The 22,720-nt window shown below is 31.0% G+C and overlaps 1 protein-coding gene across 4 annotated transcripts; it reads right to left on the bottom strand.

Moving 5' to 3' along the window:
* Positions 1 to 1,436: 1,436 nt before the first annotated feature.
* On the bottom strand, positions 1,437 to 8,504 carry LOC106770067 (pentatricopeptide repeat-containing protein At3g49740). Of its 4 annotated transcripts, none has more exons than XR_002669085.1 (4): positions 7,908 to 8,504; positions 4,326 to 6,826; positions 2,305 to 2,681; positions 1,437 to 2,163 (listed from the first exon to the last, which is right to left on the bottom strand). XR_002669085.1 is itself a non-coding variant. In XM_014655892.2 (2 exons), the coding sequence occupies exons 1-2, from the start codon at positions 8,381 to 8,383 to the stop codon at positions 5,161 to 5,163; spliced, it is 2,142 nt and encodes a 713-aa protein (XP_014511378.1). In that variant the 5' UTR covers positions 8,384 to 8,504; the 3' UTR covers positions 2,697 to 5,160. The 4 variants fall into 4 exon arrangements, 1 of the variants encoding a protein (XP_014511378.1); XR_002669086.1 differs by having other exon boundaries at positions 2,305 to 2,633; XR_002669087.1 differs by lacking the exon at positions 2,305 to 2,681 and having other exon boundaries at positions 4,843 to 6,826.
* Between the last annotated feature and the right edge of the window lie 14,216 nt (positions 8,505 to 22,720).

The raw sequence follows: 22,720 nt of genomic DNA, 5'->3' as shown, positions 1-22,720 counted from the left end.
ATATATATATATATATATATATATATATATATATATATATATAACTAGAAATTGAAGAAAATAAAAAAAGATTGAGATTTGATCTCTGTTGTGGTTTCAGTATTTTTCACTGGCCGGAACCTGTTTTATATATAAAAATGTTCAATCCCATTTAAACAAACACAATTCCAATTAATAAATGTATTTTAATGATTAAAAAAGATATGATATTACAACTTTGTAATAAAAACAATTAAAAAAAGGAAAATAAAATTTTAACACCATTTTTTGACACCATTTTGACACTGCACACGTGTCAAAATGTGGTTGGACAATTTCAAATTAAAAAATAAACTTTGGTTTTTCTCTTCCAAATATATCCCTGCCTCAACTTTTTTAATTTGAAATCGTCCAATCACATCTTGACACGTGTGCAGTGTCAAAATAGTGTCAAAAAATAGTGTTAAAATATCATTGTCCTTAAAAAAAATATATATGAATTTATAATATGTATTTGATAATGTATGTATCATATTTAACCTAAAATTTTAATAATATACATCAATATTTATTAATATAATTAATTTTCAAAATTTTAAAAGTTTAAATTATAATTTATTAACGTTTTAAAACTAAATTGACAGATATTAATTTGGTTGAAGCTATTTTCTTTTACCCCAATTTTACCCTTTTATTTGATGAAAACCATAAGTATATTTTTACTTCAACAATTCCATCTATACTAACTAATTTAAGAAAATGTTACATAAAAAACTTCAATAGTTATTTTATTGTAAAAAAGCTACTAATATTAAATGCAAATCATTCTATAAAAATTCACTGTGAAAGTCAATTATACTATCTATCTATCTATAAATATATACATGTGTGTGTGACTTATAGCCTAAATTTCAAGCACAAGTAATTTATGGTGAAAACAATATTTTAATGTGACTTAAGATTCTTGTAAAAAAAGATTTAACTCTTTTGTAAGTTATTAATAAATTAATAAAAGGTTACACTATGCACCTATATGCACGTAGGAGTGAGAGAAAAGATTATAACTATTCTAACTTCTTAGTTTATTTAGGCACCTTCATTTTGAGTCTCTTTGACTAAGCAGTTTCTATGTAGACCTATTTTACCTGTTTGGATAAGAGAGCATACCATATTTTAATTTCTTTAAACTTATCCCATTATCATCTCACAGAAGTTTAAATTATAAAATATTACATCCAACTTTAGCCTAATTAGCCCTGACAGATTAATTTGGTTGAAGCTATACTTTATCATCAACCATTTAATTTTGGTCCATATCTATTTAAGAAAATTAATCTTAATGCCAATCACACCAGTGCTAAATTTGGTTAAATGAACATCGATCTAACTTCTGCTTACTGTGCTTTATAAGTAAATTTTTATTTATTGTTGTTATATCTCTAAACATGGATATATAAATTAAATTATAAAAAAATAACAAAAACATGATAAGTTTACTGTGACAATGATTCACTCATCTTCGTCCAATTATTAATCTTCATGCAGACTATATTATAGGTGTCAAAGTACAGAAAAAAAAATATAGAGAAAAAAAAGGGTTTTGGTCAGGCTTCATCATCTAAGGATTGATAGTCCATGTGATCTTTGATATTGTAGATGTCCAGACTTACTGCTTTTGGTGCAGAAGTCTAACTGGTGCTTCAAAGTTACCAAACTTTGTATTTCTTCATGGAAGCAAACAATCTCCTTAGCAGCCTTAGGGTATCACTTTGGTATCTTCAATCCTCTCATCAACAGTCACAGTCTCTTGCTCAAGACTCTTGAATGAGTAACATCAAATCATAACGGGGGTTCATGAACAAATTTGCAGTGTCTTAAACCTGATCTTGACTCTTGTCACCAGCAAATGCAACAAGCCAAACTTTCTGCATTTGGTTAAAAGGCTGCCGAAAGTCCTCCAGTTTAAAACAAAACAAGTTGTATAAAGTCAATAACTTGCATTCTATCAAACCCATTGTCAGACCTTTCATTATGACTGGTCAAAAAAGCAGGGTCCAGACCCAACTTGTCAGATCTTATGGATGTTCAGTGACATGGTCATGTTCCTGCTCTCCTCTTCGTGTGGATAATTTGTTTCTGATTTCATATTTGATGATCTCTTGTTGGCTCTTGTGTCATTTAGTTCTGCCACAGACATGAAGAAAAGAGAAAAATAGGTATCAAGAAAACTGTTGAGCAGCACAAGAAAAAAAAAAATTAGCACAATATCTCTTCACAGATATAATTGAAAGATAATGATATTTTGACAAAAAAAAAGTGACAAACTTTTCACATCGTCCCGTGTCTGTTTTGTTAGTGATCTATCTGTCAAATAATAAGAAAAAACAAAATGACATGTAAATGAACTGAGCCACCAGGGATTGAGAGTGACAGTTTTCTTTTGGCATTCAAAATCAAATTTCACATTTAGGATTAAAAAGCCCTTGAGAGAGAAGGAGTTTAGGCTGTGGAGAAAAGATTTTTCACTTACCGAGTTTCCACCGCCACTTTCAAACCTACATCGTTTACTGTTTATCGGAGGACATTCCGACACTGTACCGCTGATTGAAACATGTCCAAGCACACAGAAAACGTAGTTGTTCCACCGTCGTGCCCTGCGTTTCATGACTCCAAAGCTTTTATTCGGGCATATGAGTTTTTTCCTACATTTTTTTTTTGATTTAGTTATTTTTGGTTGTTTTTCTTATGTATTTAGGTTGAATGAACCATTATAGGATGCGAGAACTTTGTTCATTATTTCATTACAGAGACCTTTTATTGGATGGCTTTATTTTTTGAATATTGATTAAGGTTTTTTTTTGAGTCTTTTGCCAGAGTTCCGTGATTTTAAGATAGTTCACTTGTGTGGGTGTGTTGGTATAAAAATTATTTTAGGATAGTTCAATGTTTTAATGATTGATTTCCCAAATTGTGAAGCGAACTAATATTTCTTTAAATTTTAAAAAGTTTGTTGAACTTTTCGTTGAAGATTTTTTCGTAGATGTTGTATTTTGGTGCTTCCGTTTTTACAGTGATGAATTGCTTTAAAGAAGGAAGTCGTATGTAAGTAAATGTAATGTATTGAAAATGTCATTGTTGATAGGGAATCATTCTTTTTTCCTTCTACTAGAGATCATGATTCATCCTTGTTTGCTGTGAAATTGATTAAACCGGAATGTGAAGGAAGTCATTTCGTACATCTGTAATAATTTTATTCTTGCCCAGTATTGGTGAATATAATTTGAACATCACAATGTCATTGACTTCTATTACTTATAGGACTTGCAAAGTACCTTTGGAAATTTAATGAGGAACAAAGGGTTCATAGAGGTTATGCTCCTTGGTTATAAGGATGACATTATGTGCAAAGTTTTAGTTTCGAAGACTCGGAATTCAACAAAGTTTGGAAAAGAATGGAAGGAATTTTACACCCAGTATGACTTAAAGGATGGAAGGAGACGCTTTGGTCTTCGAGGTTTACAACCACTTATTTGAACTTTATAAGTGAGTTTAGTTATGACTTCTGGGTCCATACTGGTTGTTAACCTCGAAGACCAGAACGTTTCCTTCCTTTAAGTCATAGTGGGTGTAAAATTCCTTTCATCATTTTTCAGACTTTGTTGAATTCCGAGTCTCTAAAACTAAAACTTTGCAAATGATGTCATTCTTATAACCAAAGAATATAACCTCTCTGAACCCTTTGTTCCTCATTATATTCTCAAATGATTTCCTTCACATTCCCATTTAGTCAATTTCACATCAAACAATGACGAACCAAGATCTCTAGTAGAAGGAAAAAGGAATGATTCCCTACCATCAATGACATTTTCAATACATCACATTTACTTACTTTGATATGACTTTCTTCTTTAAAGCAATCCATCACTGTAAAACGTAAGCACCAAAATACAACATCAACAAACTTTTTAAAATTTAAAGAAATATATCAACACTAATTGGCTTCACAATTTGAGAAATCAATCATTAAAACATTGAATTATCCTAAAATAATTTTTATACCAACACATCCACACAAGTAAACTATCTTAAAATCACGGAACATATGGCAAACGACCCAACAAAAAAATCTTAATCAATATTAAAAAGATAAAGTCACCCCAAAAAAAGGTCATCTTAATCAATATTAAAAAAATAAAGTCACCCCCAAAAAAGTCTCTATAATGAAACAATGAACAAAGTTCTCACATCCTATAACGGTTCATTCAACCAAAATACATGAGAAAAACAACCATAGAACACAAAAAATAACTAAATCGAAAAAAATGTAGGAAAAAACTCATACACACCGAACAAAAGCTTTGGAGTCGCGAATCGCAGGGCACGACGGCAGAACGACTAAGTTTTCGGGGCATGACGGCAGAACGACTAAGTTTTCGATAGCCTGGGCACATTCCAATCAACGGTACAACGCCGGAATGTCCTCCGGTGAACGGTAAACGACACAGGTTTGAAAGTGGCGGTGGAAACTCCGTCGAAGTGAAAAATCTCTTCTCCATGGCCTAGGCTTCTTCTCTCTCTAGAGTTTTTTTAATCCCAAATATGAAATCTGATTTTGAATGCCAAAATGAAACCACCACTTTCAACCCTTGTCTCAATTCACTTACATGTCATTTTGTTTTTTCTTATTATTTGACAGATGAACCACTAAGAAAATGACACATAGCGGTATCAAAAGTTTGTCACTTTTAGGTGTCAAAGTGTCATTATCCATAATCGAATGGTCTCCTAATTATGATATGGACATAAACACATATCTCACATTCGGAAAAAAAAATATTTTCCTTTCCTAACAGTGAAACTTACATCTAGGAGCTTCCATTGCTCGTCCACCCAGATCTTTGAAAACCATACTTCAAACTCATCTTACTTTCAGCTCCTCTAACACCGTCTCTATGTAGAAAATACCCAAACTTTGGCCATTTTTACTTTCACTTGGAGAAAATAAGTATTGGAAACCACGTGCCCGGGGATACTAATAGCAAATTTTCTGCTACAAATTCCTCTTTCTTGCATATCACATCATACTCTATGACCAAGTTTATTCAAAATTGAAATCTGTGTAGGACCTCCATCATATTCAGCTGGTGCTTATAATTTGCAAGAATGTATGACCAGTAAGTCTTAGGTTCTGATCCAACTGCAACCAGGCTGCTTTGTTGTCCCAAACTCTCTAATCATATCTCTAAGATTAGCTGCTTCTTCCCACTGACCTGCTTTTGCACATATATTTGATAAAAGCACATAAACTGATGGATTGTCATTGTCTCTTTCCAGAATAAGTCTCGCAACTGCTCTTCCTAGCTTTAAATTACCATGAGCTGCACAAGCACTAAGCATTGACCAGCACATATTAGAATGTGCTCCCAAATATGCATCTTTAATAACGGTCTCTGCCTCATCAAGGTATCCACTGCGACCGAGAAGATCAACCAAGCAAGAAAGATGATCCACACTTGGCAAAATTCCATAAACTTTTATCATTGTATAAAAAATACAGGCACCGTCATCGACCAAACCTGCATGGCTGCAAGCAGAAAGAACTGAAGTAAAGGTAGCCTGGTCTGGTCTGATTCCAGGTGTGGTCTGCATTGCCTCAAAACAGGACACAGCTTCTTTCCCTCGTCCATGCTGTGCATAAGCAGATATTATAGCATTCCAAGAGATTGTATCTCTCTCCACCATTGCATCAAATACTCTCAAAGCCCCATCCAAAGATCCACATTTGGCATACATTGTGACCAAGGAATTACCCAAAGAAACTTCTGAAGAAAAACCATGTCTTAGTATGTAACCATGAATCTGTTTCCCATGACTCATGGCTGACATGCTAGAACAAATACTCAGAACAAGAGTGAGGGAATAGGCATTTGGCTTGATTTGTGCACGAAGTAATGCAGAGAATTGCTCTAACCCATGTAACGGATGTCCATTCATCAAAAACCCAGATATGATACTGTTCCAAGATATTAAATTTTTATAGGGAACGGCAGAGAAGATTCGAAAAGCACTCTTCATCTTCCTATGTCTGCAGTATGCAGAAACTAACACATTCAAAACTTCAATTTTCCCAAACCCACTTTTGCATAGAAGGGAGTGGATCATCTCCACAACTTGCAAAGAATCTGTAGCAAACAGCAAACTTCCATAAGTATACTCGTCTGGTTCAATTCCCTCCCTCCTCATTTTCAAATAGCTCAAAATTGCTTCTTCCTCGAGATTTTCTTGTAGAAGCGTTGAAACCATTATGTTCCATGAAACAACATCCCTTTCCTCCATTCGCTCAAAAATATCTCGAACCTCATAAACGTCCCCAAACCCAGAATACATTGTCAGCATTGCATTGTTCACAGCAACACAACCAATAAGACCCATCTTGATAGCTTGAGCCTGCGTTTGACAACCAGCTCTTAAACATGAACAGGAACTCATGACACTCACAAAGGTAACTTCCGTTGGACCAAAACAGCCCTTTTGCATGTCTCTGAATATCAAAAATGCATCCTCACTTCTCTCCTCACTTGCAAAACCATCTATCATTGCATTATACGTAACATAATCACACGTGCTACCTTCTGCTTCCTCAAACACCTTACAAGCATCCACAACACACCCACACTTAAAATACATAGTGATCAAAGAATTAACCACAGAAGTCCAACCCAAAATACCACTTTTGATAACCACCGAATGCACGTGCCTTCCATAATCCAAAAGCTCCCAGGAGCACAAACTCAACATGGTGGCAAAAGTGTATTTATCAGCCTTAACACCCATCTTTTGCATGTCCCTGAAACATAATATTTCCAGTCAAATAATATCAGGGCATGCCACATACATTCACTTCTTTCAATTTTAACCTTATTAAAGTAAGAGAAATATTTTTTTTGTATTAGGCAAAAGAGATGTTCGATGTGCGAGGCAATTCTACCCAATTCGGTAGGAATATTACGCGCAACTAGACTCTCCCTCCAAGTATTTAATAGAGTTGCCTACTTAGGGTTAAATTCAACTGACTACGCTGAAACATTTATGTGCAAGTTGATCCACACGTTCCGTGATAAGTAAGAGGATAATGGTAGAAAAAGGTAAACAATTCCAGCCGTTAATGTTTATATTTCAACACATTCATGATTTATACGTAAGTGCATGTAATATCTATTTCCTATTTTCTCATCAATAATTAATATTATTTACATTATTATTATTTGGAGGAGTTGAATGTAGCAAATAATGAATGTGATGAAATATCACTTGTTAATTTCATAGGAAGATTAATTTCTATGCATTTTTAGTATAAAAAAATTCTACATTCAACCTATAAAAAATCATTATAGCATGACTGTTATAATTGTTACAGTAAAAAAAGAAAAATACTTATCAAACGTGACAAGTAGAATGAGTGTAAAAATTCCATAGTACTAGACTATTTATTGAGGAAGGTTAGTAATACACCCTAACACTTTTTTTAATACATCATCTACTATTGGCTAATTTCATTTTAAATAAACAAACTGGCGGGTATGACATCTTACCTAATGACTCTGTTTTAATTTCATTGTTTACAATACATTCCAACAAGTCAAGTCTTAACAATAAAATAGATATATCAACAATTATATTAAAGTTTAAAATTTTAAGAGTGAAGAGTAAATAGAAGAAAAGTATAGAAGAGTAGCTTCTTATGAAATCTCCCTATTAGAGTAAACTTAGTATAATGTAAATTTTTTTAAAAAGATGTGACCCAAGTAGAACAATAACCTCAGTTTTTACAAGCCATCTAGCATTTTATGATACCTTTTATATATTTCCCAGCTAAAGTATTGATATTACTTATTTTCCGGCTAAAGTGAGTTCCTAATCTTGATCACCTGAACAAGTTAAAAGCAAGATCTTCATGACCCTTGTCCGCACACCCGGTAATGACAGCGTTCCAGACCGCCACGTGTCGTTTGGGAATTTGGTCGAACAGTTGAAGGGCATGGGTAATAGGGGCCAGTTTGGCACAGGCCGAGAGCAGCGTGGTCCACGAATACGCGTCGGGGCAATGTATTTCGCTAAACGCACGTTCGACGGAGGCGAGGTCATGGGTCTTGGCGTAGAGCGAGAGGAGGGAGTTGGCGACGTGGGAGTGGGCCCAGAGCCCTGTTCGGACTGCGTGCGAATGGAGCTGGGCGCCGAAGGTGATGTGGCGGGCATTGGCGGCGGCGGTGAGGGCGGCGGAGAGGGTGTAGTGGTCAGGTGTGAAGGTGGAGTGGGCGATAACGAAGAGGGTTAAGGATTGGGTGTGGTGGTTGGAGCGAATGAGGTCTGCCAGCATTTGGTTCAGTTGCAGCAGACCTTTCATTTCTCATTTGTTTATGAAACAATGACGATGAAGAAGAAGGAAAGGAAGTGTACTAGACCAAACAATTTATACATGCAACCTTTTGAACGTAATGCTCCTAATACTAATGTTTTGCAAAATATGAAACTTTGTATAATTAAATTTTGAGGATTAAATAATATTTAACTGTGAAAATTTCATTTGTATTTAAGTTAATATTGTGTATATTCACGCGCATTTAATTATTTTTATAATAATATCAATTTATTTTTAATGTTTTCATCTTATGTATGAATATGGTATGTTGGCACGTTTATTTTAAAATAATAATAAAATACAATAAATTATATATATATATATATATATATATATATGTATATATATATATATATATATATATATATATATGAAATATTTTTGAGAACATGATATATGATTGTTAATGTGTAAATTCAAATTAAAATTTTACATATTAAAATTATTAACATAAAAAGTTATAAATTATTGGCAAAAGTATTGTTTATAACTTAAATATTTTATTGATAAATATTCGTAAAGCATAGGATACGAATATATGGTGACAAAAGGAAGGCTTTGGCTCCCAGATTTATTTTTATATTCATATAAATTAATATAATTTAAATTATTTTTTAAAAATTAATATAATTTAAATTATTTTTTAAAAATTAATATATTTTATATATTTAACATTTCTAAAAAACATTTGACATTTTTTATTCTCCTAAAACATTTGTTGGTGATCTGCCACTATGGATACATAATCCAAATTAAACTATCAGTCCATCATAGGTTTTGACAATAAATTAAATATTGAAAATATAAATATTATTAATTAACAAATTGAATGGGTTGACAAATTGAAATTAAAATATATAGAAGGTTATTAAAAGCTGAAAAAAAAAAGTAAAGAACAAAATTTAAGATTGATAAATTTAATTAGGTTTAATACCTATTTTGGTCCTCTTTTAGGAGGTTTGTTCAAAGTGGTTCTCCTTTCTTAAAAAGTTCACTAAAGTCTTACTTTTTGCAAAAACTGTGCAAGTTAGTCCTTTTTGCGGCGAAATATTTGATGATGTGTAACGTTTTGATTATGCTGGCATTGTTATGTGTTTAAAAAAATTATTAATTATGACGTGGAAATTAATAAAATTAGGGTTAAATTAAGAATTAAAATTGGAGTAATTTGGGGTTATTTGAAACATCATGAGCCGCCTCATAAATAAGCCTTGAGAAAATTATCATCAAGATAAGCAAATATCTGCTGCAGATTCACGGAATGTTTCACAATCCTCTTTCCCTCCACAGAACTCGGCGTCTGCTTCAACTTCACGCCCTTCCCCACAGGCGATTGAGGGTTCTGAACCTCCCTGGGCGAAGTCGCTGAGGGTGGCGTCGATGTTTTTGAGGCAGGTGGCATAGGAAGAGTGGGCAGCGGCGAAGGCATTGCGGGAGGAGACAATGTCCTTCATGAAGCGCTTGCGCTCCTTGCATTGTGCCACTGCTTCCTCATTCTCGATCTTCGATTGGTTGCAACCCATTTTTGAATCCTTCGATTCCTCCTCTTCCTGCTCAGTCACCTCTTCAGATCATATCTCCTTCAACCATATTTAGATTTAGAATTAGGATTCCAAAGAGAAATTGTCACTTTTTCTGTAGAGAGAGAAACTGAATTTTACAGAGGAAAGAAAAAGAACAAAGATGGGTTGAAGTGAGAAAATTATCGCAATCAGAAATTACTGGATTGAAGGTGTTTGATGAACCCTAAATCCACCACGAAAATCCCAATCGTAATCGGAAATTTTACCCAAATTGCTTCTAATCACTTTACTTAATTACTCCAAATTACCTCAATTTCAATTTTTAATTTAACCCTAATTTTATTAATTTCCACATCACAATTAATAATTTTTTTAAAACACATAACAATATCAGCACAATTAAAATGTTACACATCATCAAATATTTGCCAGCTGGGCAGCTCTGCCATCAACAAAATTAACGCCGTTAGCAAAAAGGACTAACTTGCACAGTTTTTACAAAAAGTAGGACTTTAGTGAACTTTTTAAAAAAGGGAGGACCACTTTGAACAAACCCCCCAAAAAAGAGGGACCAAAATAGGTATTAAACCATTTAATTATATATAAAGATTGTTGTTAGTTGTGTCCCATGAGATGTACAATATTTGATATAATTATTACTATTCAAATTTTAGATTAATAACATGTTAGAGACTCATCACTATACAACTAAATAACACAAAATATCGTTACATCATATTCTATTAACAAAAGAAAGTAACTTATTATGGTTCAAATCTCTACTATGAATTCTAAGTTGTCATAAGATAGACATGTTAATTTTATAGTATTATTATTGACATAAAAACTTTTAATTATAATAACCAGGATAATTTTTCCTATAATTTGAATTATTTAGTGTTCAACATATACTAGAAGAAACTAAAAAAAGTGATACTAAATCATCAATGAAGCAAATGTTTGTGACAAGATGCAAGTAAAACTTCAAACAAAGTGCAATATCATACAAACTCATAATAGACACAAGTTAAAGAAGAATATATACAAGTTACACAAAAGTGTAAATCATAAGAAGTGTTTGACACCTACAGCAATACTAGATGACCATGACAAGTCTTACAAGATAAAAGTACTAGACAAGATTGTTTAGACTGTCTAGCAACTTATGGTTGAAGTTTAACATATAATACTTAATAAAATATCGCTCATCGAGTGAAGTATCTAAAGGATATGTTTACTAAAAATAATGTTGAATGAAATAAACATTTATAACGTTTTATGAAAATAGCGTTTTCCAGCATATATCGTCAAACGAGCGATGTTTAACAAACAACATCTAACAAAAGAAAACGTCTGAGTGTACGCTTTATAAAACACTGAAACTATATCTAGATAGCGTTGAACATATAAGTGTTTTAAAACAAGAATCATCTAGGAAAAGTTTGTTAAGTGATGTAATAAAGCTTAAAAACAGTTTTATGGAGTAAGCGTTTAACGTTTTATATCATCTGAAGATCGTATGTGAAACATTTTTCTTCCTCAACGATGCTTCTATCAAACGAGGTTACAAGTGCCAATATGTTTTAAACAAACAATATGACTAAACAATTACCAATGTTTAAAACATTTATTGCATGTACAAAAAAGTTCTTCTTTGCTTGTATGTCTTGCTCTCTTTATCTGTGCAGATCATGAAAGTACAATACCTTTACTCAAGTTCCTGGACAAGAAAGATAAAGATGTTAAGAGATAGGAAGACAATCCAAGAATGTTCCTCAAAGCTTTAAGCTCTAAAGAATCGTACAAGTTGCTTTTGTAAAAGCTATAATAAAGCATTATAATTTTGAAATGTAAACCTTATTTTGAGTGCCTACCTAAAAAGGCTATGAAGTCTACATGGAAGTCAACTCTCAGTCTAATGGCTCTCTTTTGAAGAAGACTATATATATATATATGATTGCATGAAGAGAAGACAACAAAAATATGTGCATATAAACAAATTACGCTATCTTTGTACATCGTCTAAAACTTTCATTTAAAAGAGAGTTTTTTCAAGTATTCAGATCTCATTGTATTTAATTTATTCTCTCTTTGAGAGTTATTTGAATTTATACTTGTACTCAAAAGCACCTTGACTTTGTTTATAAATTCATAAGTGAATCAAAATACTTTGTTTGTAATTAGTTTGGGTGAACTAAACGGTCTAGTCAGGTTGACTAGTGTTGAAACTAGGAGTGATTGATAATACTCTTTGATACTAGGAGTGATTGATAATACTCGTAGTAAACCAAAACTGGTTGATACTCGTTGTAATATTTTCTAAAGATTAGTGAAACTCTTTAAAAGGTTGAGAACTAGACATAACTCAGGTTGAAGCAAACCAGTATAAAAATCGTGTGTTATTACTTTGCTCTATAAATGTTTTCCAAAAAAGCTCTTTTTGATCACATAAGCATCTAATTATTATTGTAAACTATCTATATCTTGCAAAAGTCACTAAAAGCTACTTTGCAAAAAGCTTTAAAAACACTATTCCACACCCCTTTTGCAAAAAGCTTTAAAAACACTATTCCACACCCCTTTTTAGTGTGTATGTCAAGTGTATAAGAAACAAAAAAGTGTTTTAAAATTGAAACATCTATCTCCAAAATCAATTTAAGAGATCAGAATGTTAAACATCTAATAAAGTATGCATATTACGTTATACACTAATGCAAAGAATAAATGAATGTTTTAAAAGATTGAAGCAACAAACGATCTTTCATAAGTTATAGATCACGAGTACCTTGTACTAGATGCATTTTTATGATATCTTAAACTTTACAAGCTAAATAAGAACATCTTTAAAGAAAGATTTTGACGGAAAGTATGTGCTCAATTTAGTATTATGTACATCTCATTATTATCATTATGTAACAGAGGATGTAAAGAGAAAATCATGAACATGTGAAAAAGTTTTAACGCAATAAATCATGAATGAATTCTAAAAAAAGAAGTTCCATAATGAATTTTAGTGGACAACATTCTTCTACTGTAATAAATTAGGAATAACAATGGACAAAGTTGTAAACATGTTTGAGACAAAGATGAAAATACAATAGACAAAAGCAACACAAAAAGATAATGAAGATAATAACATTAAGATACACGTTAAATAAGACAACAATAAAGTTATATTTATCAATTACAAAATTGCTATTCCACTTTTTTCAAACGATAGTCCCTCATGAAACGAAAAACATTGAAAACTATATATATTTTATATTCGTGTTTATTCTATATTTTCTCCCAAGTGAATTTGCTCTAGCTAGTTTTTTTTTTTTTTTTTCATCTTTCTCATTAGTTTACCTGACAATGTTTATATTAACTTTAGTGAATAGAAACTTTTTAGAAATAATATTTATTAAAATTGACTCATGTTTTTATAGAAATTTAGAATAACTAATTAAGTTCCTTACTTATGGAAGACATAATCAAGATATACAGGAATTACATGTTGAAATTAAGAAAATAAATTATTTGATCACATGCTCTAAATTAGGTCTTTAATAGGGTGCATCTAGAGAGCATAATATCTTAACAACAAAAAATATGGAATTATACTACGTATTAACCATAAATATTTTTAAAAATATAAAACATAATGAAAATTATGATAATTTTAATTCATTTTGACATAAAATGACAAATTTATAAATACCAGGAGATTATTTAAATATAAGTCAAATTACAACTGATTGAAAGACTTTCTAACATAAGACATAATGTTCGATGATCTAACTTATTATCCTACATAAAGTTGAATAAAAATGTATAAGATGATTAACTATTATATCAATTGATCTCATTCTCCCTCATACGTCGTAGTGAAGGGTGGTTTTCAGCTATGGTATCTCTTTTTTCCTTCCACCTTTAAACCAACCTCATATTCCATCACACCAATGTAATCAACAATTCGTAAGGACTTTACTCCCTTTCTTATGGTCTATGTGAAGTTGTTTTCAAATCCATGTTTACTTGTGTGATGGGGATATAAAGATAGTTTAATAATAAAAGTTGAAAAGAATGATGGAAAAAATTGAAAATCCAATCTTTCACTAACAAATACTAACAATTAGCATTGTCAATAAAAAAATAAATGTCTATTTGTGTGATATTGAATATATCGGTATCAATTGATTCATGTCAAGCTCACTAATATGGAAAGTCCCACATCGACAGGTGTAGACTTCACTTTACAAGTCGGTTTTGTAGGATTGATTTAGACTTAAACATACTTTTTAATATGATATCCGAGCCTATCCTAACGAGTTTTAAGTGGACATTTCTATTTTCACCCATTGTCGGATCACAATTGGACCACCCAATTTCTACTATCACGCACGAGATGTCTAATATGTCATTCCACAATCAATTTTTTCATTCATCTTAACTTCATAGGACAAACTCCATTTTTAATAACTCAAAAAATTAAACTTGGAATAAATATTCCTTCAAAAGAAATCCAAAACTGTTGTCATTTTTGGTTTACCTAAATGACATCGTACTCTTCGTGAAACATATGTTGTTCGCGTAAAAAAAAAAAAAGGAGTGTAAAGGGTACCATTAATGTTGCCTAAATCTGATATAATTAACCACTTTTTCTAAATTTATAGATCTTCCTCATGATGAGTTGATAACCATATAATTATACTTGTTGATATAAACACAAAGATTTCACACTAGATATTAATGTAAAAAACATAAAAGATGGCCTACCAAACACCATATCTATTATAGTGGTGCACAATCCAGCAATAAAAGATATCTGTTTTGCAGAAATATATGTGAAAAGCACCATTAACTTAAGCATAGGATAGTTTTTATCTGAATAATGAAATTTTAGTTCTTTGTTAAATGGACAGTTAAGACCACTTCGTATTTTCCTAGGTAAAAACACTAATTAGCTAGTATATAAACACATCAAAATCATACAGTACCTTTCAAACTTTCTGACCAGAAATGGAATGTTAATAAAAGTAGCATTGATCATTGGATTATTATTACTAGATAGTTTAACTTTTGCAGATATATATATATATATATATATATATATATATATATATATATATATATATATATATATATATATATATATCTTCATATGGCAATTAACCATATCCATGCAACCTTCAATTTAAAATGATAATATGTGCTTTGCAGACCTAAATGGGATAATTATATAAGCATAAGGAAAAAAGAAGACTGATAGTGCATACGATATAATGTGACAAAACATGTCTGAAACAACATACAAAAGGGTCAATCATCAGAAGTTTCGTGATCATCCATGTCATAGTAATCGAGATTCAGATATTGGGTTATATCCCAATCGTTGTCAGGAAGCACATTCTCGTCCTGGTTGCTTGTGGCAAATCCATACTGGAGAGGATCATACCTATGAACAGATGCAACATGAGGGTTTTGTTCTTCAAATTGCAGAGTATTAGGCTCCATTATTGACCCAGATGAAGCAACACTTCCATTTCCTGCTCCTACTGTTGGGGACTCCCAATTTAGGGCATTATTGCCTAAAGCATCTCCATGGTCCTGAACTTGTGCACTGCCAAAATCATATGACCAAAGAGAGGAACTTAGGTCAAAATCTAACCATGCAAACTGATCAGCATACAGAAGTTTGTTCTCTGCAACATTCTCATGTTGGTCTAGTGAAGTTGTTGCTGCTTGAGATTGTTGACCAATCTCATCAAACACTGATTGCATTGTGGTTGATTCAGGGTTTGACAATGCATCACCAACTACATTGTTTTCCTGCACTTCAGGTGAAGCTCCATCTACACCACTGAAATGTATATATATACATGCATGCAACATTAATACTACAAAAACTTAAGTCAGCAAATTAATTCATAAAAAAATTTAAATGCTAATGAAATTACAAAGAAAACATGTGACAAAATTGAAGATCAAGGGGAGCTATAATGAAGGCACTTTTATGTCCAAACCTGGAGGAATTACAACCATCAATAGCAGAATTATCCTTGCTAACCCTGAAATTAATAGGTAAAATTTAATGCAATCATGAATAGTCTGTCCCCTTACCAATGTTTATCATACCATATTTAGTGAATTTTGTTATAAATATTTACAGCAAAATTAAAAAATAAAAGATGATTTAAACTTCTTGCATATAAACTAAATAAAATCAATTTAGACACTTTTGTAAGAAAAAACCTTCCTTTAACCTTTTTAGAAGCAAAATGTCTATTTATTTTAATTTATCAAGAAGTTCAATATATTCTATCAACTTAATTATTTCCTTCTCTATCTATATATATAACTCTCTTTTTTATCTAAAACATAGCAATGATATGTCAGTTTAATTTATTTTTTTTAAAAAAAACTATTTTTACAAGTTTATCGGGAGGACATCTGAATAAAAAAGTTAAATCAAGAATTAATCTCAACCAAACACGTTTGGCCATATATATATATATATATATATATATATATATTACGAAATTGTGATAATTGCAAGTGTACCTTCGGATTGTAAGAATATATTCTCTTAGACTCATTTGTTGCATTTCTGATATTTCCTTCAAATAGAAACTCACCTACAATTCGTAGTATAATTATGAGATGGAGTAAATTTAGCTACTATAATTAAATCAATAATCCATATATAAATTTTGTTGGATTAAAAAAGCATAAATTTAATACATCACATACTGGAAAGTTTGTATATGCAAACTTGCCCCATATCTTAATGGCGATCAAATCGTGAGCTCTTGCTGCTTCAAGTTCATCCTTAAATCCACCTACCAACTCCAAATCATATGCATATACTAATTAAGTAAAATTAGTTGTGACAAATTTACATCAATCATTATCCAAATCAAAATGAGAAAATGTTTGGATTTATATTACTTTACAAAAAAAAAAAAAACATGTAATTAGCTATTGCTAAATTAAAGATCCAAGTTAATGTAGAGCGGAGAATAGTTAACAGTAATAATACTTTGATAAATTTTAATTTTTAACATTCATTTGACACTGAAATTCATTTTTACTGAATTTTTAAACCATCACAGGACATAATTTTAAAATTTAATGACACTTAACGTGTCAAATGAGTGTATTTGTCACATTAACATGTTAAGGTATCACTACTCAATAATTAATTAGCTTCTTTTTTTAAGCACAACAAACTTGAATTATTTGACTATGAAAAAATGGTTTACTAAAAAATGACACCAACCATATACTAACATGCACAATCAAGTATGAAACATGTCAATTATGAATTATAGAACCAAAGATTATCTTAAAACATTTAAGCACAAGCTTTAAAGTCAACAACCTCAATTCATAGACTTAAAAGGACAACTATTTTTTAAGGTGTCTAAGTGGAATTACCAAACTTTGATTTTCATAATCACTCTCATAAACCCTAAAACTCTATGAAACTCTAGCTACCATCATCCAACAATAAAAACACTCAATTGAAGTCTAGTCCTTAGTCATTCTCTAAATTTTAATTTCTTCTTTTATTTTATTTTTATATTTTTAAAACTATTTAAATTTAAAAGGATGCATATTCAACTGTTAACTTTTCTTAATTAATCAATTACTTTTTTTTTTCAAATTCTAAATCAAGATAATTTTTCCGCATATATATTTACTAATTCCCTCTTTTCACTCTCTAAACTCTCCATTCCTACACTCTGAGAAAATTAAACTCATCATATAAAATAATCAAAACCAAACACAAAAAGAAGAACATCGTTTTTACTCACCAATATAAACTGCCGAAGTTGATAAAGATCCCACAATCGTACAACATGACAAAAACATTAGTAACATTTGAGGACAAAAAATCAAATCATTAGAAGTGAAAAGGCTAAAAATTTCAACCTGTTTTTCCTCTCTTCCCAGTTGTTTTGAGGTCCTTATCCCACACAAAAGATTCAAAACGTCCCTTACACCTATGCCAAAACGAATCGTATAACACAACAACATAAAATAACTTAGAGGTTGTTGTATGAAGTCAAGAAATAGATACTATAATATAAGTATTAGATAGATTTTTGATTGAAGGTGACGTGAATTTCTTATGGGCTATGTTGACTTTTTTCAATTATTTTATGCAGAAAGCCCTCCACTACGTGATATAAGCTATTAATCCGATTTATCTTCATATATAAGGGTAATAGAACAGATTCTATCATTGTTGCTGAAAAAAAAAGGTAACAGAAGAAACATTTATACCTAGTCACTCCTCGATACATTGAGGTTGTTTTCTTGAAATTCCGTTTACGATATCGTTTTTGCTTAACTTGTTCTTGTACTCCGAACGCAATTGTGTCTGAGGCAACCACCCTGCTCACATTAAAAAAAGGTAACATAAACTAAACAAAAAAACATGAAAATCTCGGAGTGTTATAAGTTGCTGATGAGACACCAACCTGGTTTGTTGTGGTGCATGTTCCATTGGTGTTAAGTTTGAAGGAAATTGGGGTCCTTGAACAGGAATCAGAACTTCATTTTTTGTGAAATTTAGGGTTACAGAAGAACGATTCCAGGAGCCTCGAGAACTTGTTCCACGTTTAGGGTAACGTGGCTGTGAGGGTTCCATGGTTGATTTTTGAAGCAACTCTTGAATGGAATTCAATTTGTTTTAGATCTGTTTTTGAGCTAAAATAGATATATAATGTTTGATTACGGTTACATTTTTGTTCTATCTATACATGGAATGCTGGACTTCACAAATTTTTGTCCTTTTTATGAACTCTGAACTCCCACACTCACATGGCGTTATTGTTAAATTTTAATCATTATGTTTATACACAAATTTTAATGTAACTTTACTTCTTAATTAATTAATGTTTAAGAAGAGAGAGATGGAAATAAATAAATTATTTTTGGTGTTTTAACTCTCCACTGTGTTATACAAGTTATGTAAATTACACCAATTACACGTGAGCTTTTGTGAAATTATGTGAATACTTTATGTTTTTTTTTTCTCTTTACATAAACTTACCTTCTTTCATGGTTTAAAAGCCAATATTTTAAATTACACTAACGTTTCAATTTGTAGGAAATTGTTATTGTGCATATCCTAAGTTAAGATAAAGGTTTATAAAACAGATGTTTATGTATTTGAGGAGTAATTTGAGCAATTTAATCATAAAGTTTCACCTAATGTAAAAATTGAACACGAGAGGATTGTTTTCTCTTTTTGTAACTTCTTTTAATCAATTTTAAAAAAATTGTTTCGTATTTTTTATCACTTATTTCAAAAATCATCATTTTGTTGTTATAAATTTTCTAAAATATAACTCTCTTATTTTTTATTTTTTTTTGCATTTGTTAGTGAAAAGCTAAAATGAATTTAAAAGATAATTCAAATCAACGGAAATTTTAATTTTTTTAATTAACTGATTTTTTTAAATTACGATTATGAAATATAAATTACCTTATACTTTAAAAAGAAAAACTCTAAAATACAATTACTAGATTTTTCTACATTAGAATCGCTATTTTAAACATATACTTAATTTTTAGAGACGAAAAGAGCATAAATTAGTTTATATTTATTAATTTAAAAAAAAAGTTAAAAAAAAACAGGCGATTTTATTATAAGCTATTCTAAATAAATTATGTTTCAATAATAATTCTTTACTATTTTTGTTCTTATAATTTTTAACTTTCATATAAAAATTTTAAAAAAAAATTAAAAAGGAATAATAATTCTTTGGAATAAAAAACTGTAAAAAGACTTTAATTTGTTAATAAAGAAATGGTACGTTTAATTATCATTATTAAATATTTAAAATTAATTATCATTTTAAATATATAATAAGTTCATTATCATCATTAAATTTTTGAATAAAAAATCATCATAATTAATTATTTCTTTTGTTTTAGTAAAATAAAGTACAGATTAAATGCATATATACACGACATTTGAGACAGTTCTCATTGTTTTAGGAAAATTATTTTTTTTCTAAATCTAAATCTTTTATAATGTGACAAAGAAGATTGATTTATTAAGTATTATAACTTAATTTTTTTTATTAAGTTGGATAATGATTTGGTTATTCTGTTGATTTTTTTTTTGTCGACACACATGATTATTATATTAAAAAAAAGGATTAGAGCACTTATTCTGCTATATTAATTAATTAATTTTTTTATTGATGAAAAAAGTATTGTAACTTAAAACTGCTTTTTGTACTAGAGCATATGAATTCACGTTTCGTATTCGTAACGTTATTACATAACAAAATTTAATCAAGTTTTATAAACAGAAAGTACAATCAAAATGTCAAAAATTGAAGTTCATGATGAAAAATAAAATACCACAAGATAAAAAAAAAAGTCACAAAATATAAAGTTAAAGTTATAGACCTTATCCGATTATATTTTTTAAATATACGAATGAATGAAGTCTTTTTGGATATCGTGTGTTTGTACAGATTTTGATAAAGAATCTTAATTTTGATTCACTAGTGCAAAAACGTTGTTTAACGTCACCCATCAGACGTCGGTTTCGTGATAAATCGACGTCTATTATTGCACGGTGGCATTATCGTAAATATATTGGTAAATTAGACGTCCGTTTCGATGTTAGGCGACGTCTATGACATGATAGACGTCGCACCTGCCTCAAACCGACGTCAAATTGCCTGAGGTATGTGATAAGACAGACAATTCGACGTCATCTAGAAAAGGGCACCGACGTTCCAGTCTCTGACAAGAAATCAAACGTCAAACGGTTCAGCTTCAGACGAGGAATAGACGTCGGATCCCCTGAACAAGCGACGTCGACTGGGGCTACAATTAATGTTGTTCACCAAATTTCCAGGCGCTTAGACGTCACGTAGTCAAACGGCGACGTCTAAGGCCTATCTGGAAGGCGGGAAGACAAAAATCCTTCAATTTAGACGTCGGTTCGGAATGTAATTGACGTCTACGTTCCTAAAATTGATTATTTTCACCAAATTCGAGGGTTTTAGACGTCGGCTAGGAGGGGCACCGATGTGAATTACCCTGACAGGAAATCAAGCGTCAATCTTTTCAGCTTCTTTAAGAAGAATAGACGTCGGATCCCGATCAAACACTAACGTCTATAGACGTCGGTTTCTGGCGCAACCGACGTCCAATTTCATTTTAAATAAACCATAGACCCTTCTAACCACTCAGTTTCTGATCGCGTCTTCATCTCTTCTCCTTTTTCTCTGGTTCTCCTCTTCTTTTACTCTCTTGCGCGCCTCTACTTTTTATCTCTTCCGGCATTGCATTGTATTTTGTCATAACGTCATTGTCTTCGTCCTCTCCTTTTTCTCTCTTCATCCCAGGTGCGTGGTTTTTCTTATGCTTACCGTTTAAACTTTCTTTAGTTTTTTTATCGATTATCTTGTCGTTCAACTGATTAAAATTTTTTTCGTGTTTTAGTGCAGTTTTGATCCACTCTTTCGGTAACATAGTGCAACATTCTCCCTTTGCTAGTTTCCTCACTAAAAGAGTGACGACCTTTTAAGTTTTCTAGTTCTTCCGACCCAAAATGGAACTTGGGTCCTTGTCTACTTCTCGACACCGTAATTTTTTTCTGTTGCGGTTGAATAATTGGAAGTAGTCATGGACCCAAGTTCGGTTTTGGGTTGAAAGCACTAGAAGATTCAAAAGACGCAAGCTTTTTTTGTGGGAAAACTAGCAAGAGGAGAGTGTTGCACAATGCTACCGAAAGTCTAGATCAAAACTGCATTAAAACACAAAGTTGTTGTTAGACGTCGGTTAAATCCATGCCCGACGTCTATAACAACATAGACGTCGGTTAGTGTCATTTTAAATCTCTTTATATATTCAAGTTGACGTCGGTTTAATCATAGGTGGACGTCTATATAGAGTAATTCGACGTCGGTGTGAGTATAAGCAGACATCTATATAGATGTCGGTGGATATCGTTAACTGACATTTATATGGACGTCAGTTCTGACAAATTTCGACGTCCCATAGACGTCATCCATTTAGACGTCGGTTGTGAAAGTGACGTTAAAAGACCAAATTAACCGATGTTAAAGAGTGTTTTTGCACTAGTGATTAGATATAATTATGAGTAATATTTATTTTTTAAATTAGATATGGAAATGGATAGTAATGTACGAATTCTTTTATTGTCTGCATCCCTAAACTAATCGCAATATTTGTTCATATCTCATACTGGCATTCGTTAAAAATGAACACACTTTTAATTTATTCAGAGATTTAATTTGACCTTTATCTTATAATTATTTGAGATTTTTATTCTATTTTTATATAATTATAATTTTTTTCTTGATATTTGATATTGAAAAAAAAATGTATCTTTTGATATTTAATACTTAATAATATGATATTCTTTTTGTTATCAATTTTGTTTTTTTAAATATTTAATTAATATTTAAAATAGTATCGGATAGATCCAAATACAAGTACGGATATACTCATTCTTCAATAGGAATGAAAATGTTAAAAAAAATTCAGATCTATTAAGAATGAAGATGAAAACAAAAATAATTTTTTATTTAACTAATGAGAATGAAATAGTTAAACCTTAACTTGTATTGATGTTATCCTAGTTCAATCCATAGTTTATTAATAAACCTAAAAGTGTAGTTAATTGTGAGAATACAACTCTTTTTTATTTAAAAATTGAGTTCAAGAAAGAGACAAACATTAAAAGTATTTTATAAAAATAAATTTAATTTTCAATGAATGAATTTTGAAAATTAGGTGTTGATAGCTTCCATTCTTT

The sequence above is a fragment of the Vigna radiata genome, chromosome 8 (genome assembly GCF_000741045.1).
Source record: "Vigna radiata var. radiata cultivar VC1973A chromosome 8, Vradiata_ver6, whole genome shotgun sequence".
In the NCBI taxonomy this organism is placed as follows: Eukaryota; Viridiplantae; Streptophyta; class Magnoliopsida; order Fabales; family Fabaceae; genus Vigna; species Vigna radiata.
Note: the sequence above shows the minus strand (reverse complement) of the source record. Positions and strands in the feature narration are given on the sequence as shown.

Bases quoted from the DNA above. Each gene is read 5' to 3' on its own strand.
- LOC106770067 (XM_014655892.2), bottom strand. From the start codon at position 8,383: ATGAAAGGTCTGCTGCAACTGAACCAAATGCTGGCAGACCTCATTCGC. The intron at 6,827-7,907 runs GTGATCAAGATT...ATTATGTTTCAG, and splicing joins CTTGCTTTTAACTTGTTCAG to GGACATGCAAAAGATGGGTG.